We start from the raw sequence: 6,000 nt of genomic DNA, 5'->3' as shown, positions 1-6,000 counted from the left end.
TGACCAAACTCAGGCTCCCCCGCAGGGCCCATGCCAGGGGGAGAGGGGACATGGCAGCTCCGCCAATGGCACCTCAGCTCAGAGACACTCCCCCCAGCTAGAGACAGAAAACGGCCCCTCCAGGTGCCAGCACTCTGGCTTGGCATCCAGAGAGTGGGCAGAAGGGCCTGTGCTAGCCCATTTCTACATTAGCATCAAGAACTTCTGGCTTGATGAGGGACTAGGGGAGGGGATCTTACCCTACCCCCACCCCTATGCTCAGTGCCTGCCTTTTATTTTACAGTACCATAGAAATTAGGAAGAGAAAAGGACAAGCTGCTGGCCAGGGTGCCTCTGGGAACCTGGCTATCTTACCCAGAGGGCCATGGGACAATGGGGTGGGACCGCGTCTCCCATGGACTATGTACAACCTACAAATAAATACTGTCTTGAAAGGGAGGGGGGAGTGTGTGTGTGTATATATATATTTATATATATATTTATAGATATTTTTAATATTAAAAGGGGGGAAAAATATAGCACTGTTATTACAAAGTCCCTGGTGGCGGTTTCATGTGAGCTGGTCCATGTCTGGCTGGTGATTCCGGCGGTTTCGAGGCTTCTTCTCGTCCTGCAGCTCCTTGGCTTTGAGGCTGGCCAGCGCCTCCTTGTGGCCGGAGGCTGCATGCCGCCAGTAGCCCTGGCAGTACTGGTTGATGAGTCCAATTTCAGGCTGGGTGAGGAGCTGCACCAGGTCCTGGTAGTGGGGGCTGGGGACACCAGGGAGGCCAGCCCGCATGCCCAGCACGGAGGAGGAGACGTCGCCGTCAGCCTGCGGGGCGGGCTCCTCTGACTGGAAGAGCACGCTGTGCACGGTCTCTCTGCTCAGCACGTGCAGCTGCACCTTGGCCACTGTGTGCTTGAAGTTGTTCTCAGTGGCTGTGCAGGAGTAGAGACCGCTGTCTGAGAGCTGCAGGGAGCGCAGGAGCAGCCCCTGCTCCGTCCGCAGCACCCGGCCCTCCATGCGCAGCTGGATGGGAGAGAGACCAAAGGCCAGAGTGTTAGAATGGGTGAGATGCAGTCAGGTATGGTGGGGGGTCATCAGAGGAGAGGAGGGGGAGACTAGAGACAGGCCCCATGCAAGCTTCCCCCACCGCCTCAGTCCCAACCAGCAGCACCTCATTATGCCAGCTTGGCCCCCTGCCCCAGACAGCAGGCAGTGGGCTGCAGGGTCTTTCCCTCCAAGCACCCTCTAGCTCTGTGCCCTCCTACCTCTTTCCGCCGGTCACTGTTGTCCTTCTGGAGCAGCCACTTGATGGTGGCCTGTGGGGAGCGGGGCTGGCACTCCAGGAAGGCCGTGCTGCCCTCCACCCCGTACTGGACGGCCTCCACCGTGTTCTTGTTGGCTGGAATGGGGAAGAGGAGATGGGAAGTCGGGCAATGGAATCAACACAACGCTGCGAACCCGACCCTACCCACAGAGTTGGGAGAGCCATTGCCCCCAGCTGCCTGCCCTCACTAAGGGGACTGCAGCATCCTCTGCACTCTATCTACCACCAGCTGTCCAGTGTATGCATTCAGCCCTCACTCTACTCCATCCCTCTATCCACCCACCCAGCACATCCATCCATGCATCCACCCACCCAGCATATCCATCCATCCCTCTATCCACCCATTCAACACATCTATCCATCCACCCACCCAGCACATCCATCCCTCTATCCACCCACCCAGCATATCCATCCATCCATCCACCCACCCAGCATATCCATCCATCCCTCTATCCACCCAGCCAGCACATCATCCATCCACCCACCCAGCACATCCATCCATCCCTCTATCCATCCACCTAGCACATCCACCCATCCATCCACCCAGCACATCCATCCCTCTATCCATCCACCTAGCACATCCATCCATCCATCCACCCAGCACATCCATCCCTTTATCCACCCACCTAGCACATCCATCCATCCACTCAGCATATCCATCTGTCCATCCACCCACCCAGCACATCCATCCACTCACCCAGCACATCCATCCCTCTGTCCACCCACCCAGCACATCCATCCACACACCCAGCACATCCATCCATCCCTCTGTCCATCCACCCAGCATATCCATCCATCCATCCCTCCAGCATATCCATCTATCCATTCCTCCATCCATACACCCAGCATATTCACCAGTCCATCCATCCCTGTACATACACATCCATCCATCCATCCATCCATCCCTGTACATACACACCCATCCATCCATCCATCCCTGTACAAATACATCCATCCATCCATCCAACCTTGCAATTCATTTATTGATCGGGACATCTAGTCTACATATTTCACATCCCCACCCCGTTTTTCTCCATCCCCTGTGTCCCGGACGTACCCGCCATAGGTGGGATGAGGGGCAGAGTGGCCGGCTGGCCCTACTCACCGTTGGAGTTGTAGCCCCGGCACTGGCGGATGGGGTTACCATGCCGGACATCCTGGCGCCTGCTCCGCCTGTGGAAGGGGGAGAAGGCACAGATGGAAAGTTGCACACAGTCTCAGGGCACCACCAACCACCTGGGGTAGCCCTGTAGGTGGAGATTGGCTGCATCATGCACGGCTTAGTCATCCCCCTCCAGGTACCATGGGGATTGGGGCGGAGCCCCAATTCTGCCTCTCATCAAAGATACGGGGTCCTCTGCCCCCACACGCTGCCTCCCAGCACCAAAGCCCTGTTGGCAAACCCAGCCAGTGAGTATGAGAACCCGTGCAGGGTGCAGGATCCCCCTATATAAAAGCCCCTCCCTCTAGCACTGCTTGGCCCTGTGCCGGGCGCCCGGTATAACTGCCCTCACAGCACAGCTGGGCCGTACCTCTTGGAGGATGCTGAGTATCGGGAGCAGGCCTTGCCGTCCCAGGCACAGTAGGGGTCCCTGGCCAGGCAGCAGTCAGCACAGGCCTCCCCGTACACGTCGCAGCGGTGCAGGGCCAGGTGGGTCACTCCTGTGGCTGAGGCCACGTACAGTTGTTGCTGTGGGGGGCAAAGAGGACATGGTGAGATGCCCCCTTGCTGCAGACGCTGCACTGTCTCAGGTGCCAAACCCACTTGTCTTCCCTTGGCCTGGGCGCCCCTGGGATTCTGGGATCGAGGAGGAGCTGCTTCTCTGAGAGCGCAGCGCTTGTCCGGAAATGGGCAGGAACTCTCCCTTCCCAGCAGATCCCCCCTCCCCGGGGCTGGTGGAGGCAGAGCAAGCGGGTTTCTGGGGTGCCCCGCATATTTCCCTCCAAGCTGGCCTCCCGATGCTCCCGCAAGCGGGGCTGGGAGCTCAGATCTGAGTGGCCCTTCCCCCGCCCACCCCTGCGAGTTAGTGACAGAGCCCATCTGAAGGTGGAAGCCCCTGGGACACTCGGAGAGTCCCTGTCTGACTAGGAACACATGAACTCTCCATCCCTCCTCAGCAGGCGGGAGTGCCATGGCTGGGCTGGCATCTGTGCCGGGTGGGCGACCCCCATGAGGACCCCACCTCAGCACACCACCAGCTTACCCTCTTGGAGGAGATGGTCATGGTCTTGATGGGGGCTGGAACCTGGAATGAGAGCATGGGAGCATGGTGTGACAAAGTGGGAATGTTCTTGATGGGTTATTTAAATGCTGACGGGGGAGTATTAACCTGGGAAGGTTGCAGGGGAGTTGGGACTGCCTGCCTTGGGGAAGGGAGCATACCTGAGCATGTAACATGAGAACCCAGGAGGGGGGTTGGAGGCCAGGTAACACCTCTGCCCGGGAAACAGAACAAAGAACACAAAGGCGGGGGGCGGGGGGGAAGAGCCAGGGGGAAGCTGAGTGAGAGGCTGAAGGAAGTTTTCAGGTTTGGGGCTGACTGAAAAATAACGAGGAAGGCCCTGACCAACAGGGCTGTGGCCTCCCTGGGGGCCCCAGATGGACCTAACTAAAGGGGGTTCTGTTGTCTGTACCGGCAAGACCTGTTTTGGACTGTGTTCCTGTTGTCTAAATAAACCTTCTGTTTTACTGGCTGGCTGAGAGTCATGGTGAATTGCAGGAAGCCGGGGGTGCAGTGCCCTGACTCCTCCACACTCTGTGACACACGGTGGTTAGTCTGGGCCACTCAGCCCCTTTGGAGCTGCTCTCGATCACAGGGAGCAAAGGGCTGAGACAATCAGAAACAAATCCATTGGAATCAAACCCCCTCCCTGGAGCATCCACACATGCCCCGGGGAGCCAGGGCTCCAACCCCAGCCCCTGAGCACTGGGAACAGGCTGCTGGCACATGATCTACTGGAGCACTCCCCCAGCAAGCTGCAGTAGCAGGGATCTTATCCTTCCTGTGGAGCCAGCCAAATGGTGCACTCACCCCCTGCCACTGACTGTGCCGGAGGTCAGAGCCCACAGAAGCCGTGGGTCCCGTAATGCCCCCTACTGACACCAGCAAGTGCTGGAGCAGGGCCCAGGTGCCCGCTGGGAAGCCACAGATGAAGCTGCAGTGGTGGCCTGCAGCACATTGTCCCTGCAGCAGCAGGAGGAAGGGAGGTTCCTCCAGGCGGGGGGCAAAGGAGGGAAAACTGTCCCAGGCCATGGCGGGGGACGGAGGGGGGCACAGCAAGGTCTGACAGTGCAGTGCGTGTAAGGCCCAGGAGTCGTTACCTTGAACACTTCCACCTCCTCCAGCATCAGCTCCTCTGTTTCCAGGTCGTCCTTGGGGAGGACGATCACCTTCTGGACTGTGCCGCGATCTGCAAGGCAAAGCTGGCACTCAGCGCCACGCGGGATGGACCCTTCCCCACTGCCTCACCCTGAGGTGTGGGGCCATGCTGATGGGGATGGCGTGGGAAGTGAGAGGCCAACCTGCCAACACGGCTTTATAAAAACGCTGAGGCTGGATCAGCACAAGGCTCTTAGCCAGCACAGGGCTCTGGGTCCTGGACTGAACCCCAGAGCCACAACTTCATCTTCCCTGGGGGGATCCACCAGCCCTGGAGCTGCCCAGTGCTGTCTCAGGGACACCGTCAGAACCGCGGTGCTTGGGTCTCTCCAGCAGCCGCTGCGCCTGGCTGGGGATCTCTGAGGAGTGCCAGGGGGAGGCGGGGTCCCTGCAGGCAGCACCCAGCAGGAGGAACTCAAAAAGCTGCCGGTGTCTGCTCTGACTTGGGTGTGAGACCCAGAGATGGGCCCCGCGCACAGATTGTGCTGCTCCAACTAACGTATGCACATGGCACCAGTTGGCCTCTCACCCGCGGGTCGCCCAGTGCTTCAGAGCACATGCTGCTGATTGGGGGAGGGACAGCTCAGTTCCCTTCACGCAAACCAATTGCCTTTGTGGGCGAGTGCAGCAGCGGATGAACAGAACATAGCTGCGCAATGCAGAGTGAGGCTGGTCTGGAGAGAACTGGCAAGCAGGCAGGGCTGCCCAGGTAGCGAGGGCTCCCACGTCCTGCTGGGCATCCCACCCTCAGCAGTGTAGGGGCATAGGTGGGGGAGATCCTCACTACCACCAAGTGCTGCCGGCGCAGTCGTCTGCATCCATGCACCGGCCCGACCCGCCTCACCATCCCACAGGCCTGCTGCAGGTCCCGCTGGTGACCTCCCACACCCTTGGGGGAAGGAACAGCTGAGTTCTGGCGATTCGTTACACCGATGGTGGGGCAGGGAGGAAATTCCCTGGTGGGCGGGACAGGTGGTGGGAGAATTTGGCCAGGCTTCCTTGTGCAGGGGCGACTGAGAGAACAGCTGGCCAGGAGACGGCACATCCGTTAGCTAACGGGATCTTTCCGGGTCATTAGCGTTCCCTGCCACCTGCGTGGCGGCACTGGCTGGGCTCCCCAGGCTGGCTGGCAGCCAAGGGCTTGGCTCCCTGAGAGGGGCAGAGGCAGCGTCAGCCACTCTGCCACAACGAACCCCCCAGTTAAACGAGCCCCCCAATTAAAGGAGCCCCTCTGCCCCCAGACTAGTTCCCGGGGGCCTGGCACAGACCCTGCCCCGGCAGCCCCAGATGGCCCAGGCCCCATGTGGCCC

The 6,000-nt window shown here is 59.6% G+C and overlaps 1 protein-coding gene across 3 annotated transcripts in view; it reads right to left on the bottom strand.

Annotated features, from left to right (window-relative positions):
• Nucleotides 1-474: 474 nt before the first annotated feature.
• The window catches only part of LOC115654948 (semaphorin-3F-like), a 102,308-nt gene continuing 96,782 nt past the window's right edge, over nucleotides 475-6,000 (bottom strand). For all 3 annotated transcript variants that reach the window (XM_030569874.1, XM_030569876.1, XM_030569875.1), the window contains 6 exons: nucleotides 4,633-4,721; nucleotides 3,515-3,556; nucleotides 2,843-3,000; nucleotides 2,416-2,483; nucleotides 1,252-1,385; nucleotides 475-1,009 (listed from right to left, as the gene is read on the bottom strand). In XM_030569874.1, coding sequence (XP_030425734.1) covers nucleotides 551-1,009; nucleotides 1,252-1,385; nucleotides 2,416-2,483; nucleotides 2,843-3,000; nucleotides 3,515-3,556; nucleotides 4,633-4,721 — 950 coding nt within the window. In that variant the 3' untranslated portion in view covers nucleotides 475-550. The remainder of the gene's footprint in view (nucleotides 1,010-1,251; nucleotides 1,386-2,415; nucleotides 2,484-2,842; nucleotides 3,001-3,514; nucleotides 3,557-4,632; nucleotides 4,722-6,000) is intronic.

Source organism: Gopherus evgoodei, chromosome 7 (assembly GCF_007399415.2).
Source record: "Gopherus evgoodei ecotype Sinaloan lineage chromosome 7, rGopEvg1_v1.p, whole genome shotgun sequence".
In the NCBI taxonomy this organism is placed as follows: Eukaryota; Metazoa; Chordata; order Testudines; family Testudinidae; genus Gopherus; species Gopherus evgoodei.
This window is presented reverse-complemented; position numbering and strand designations above follow the sequence as displayed.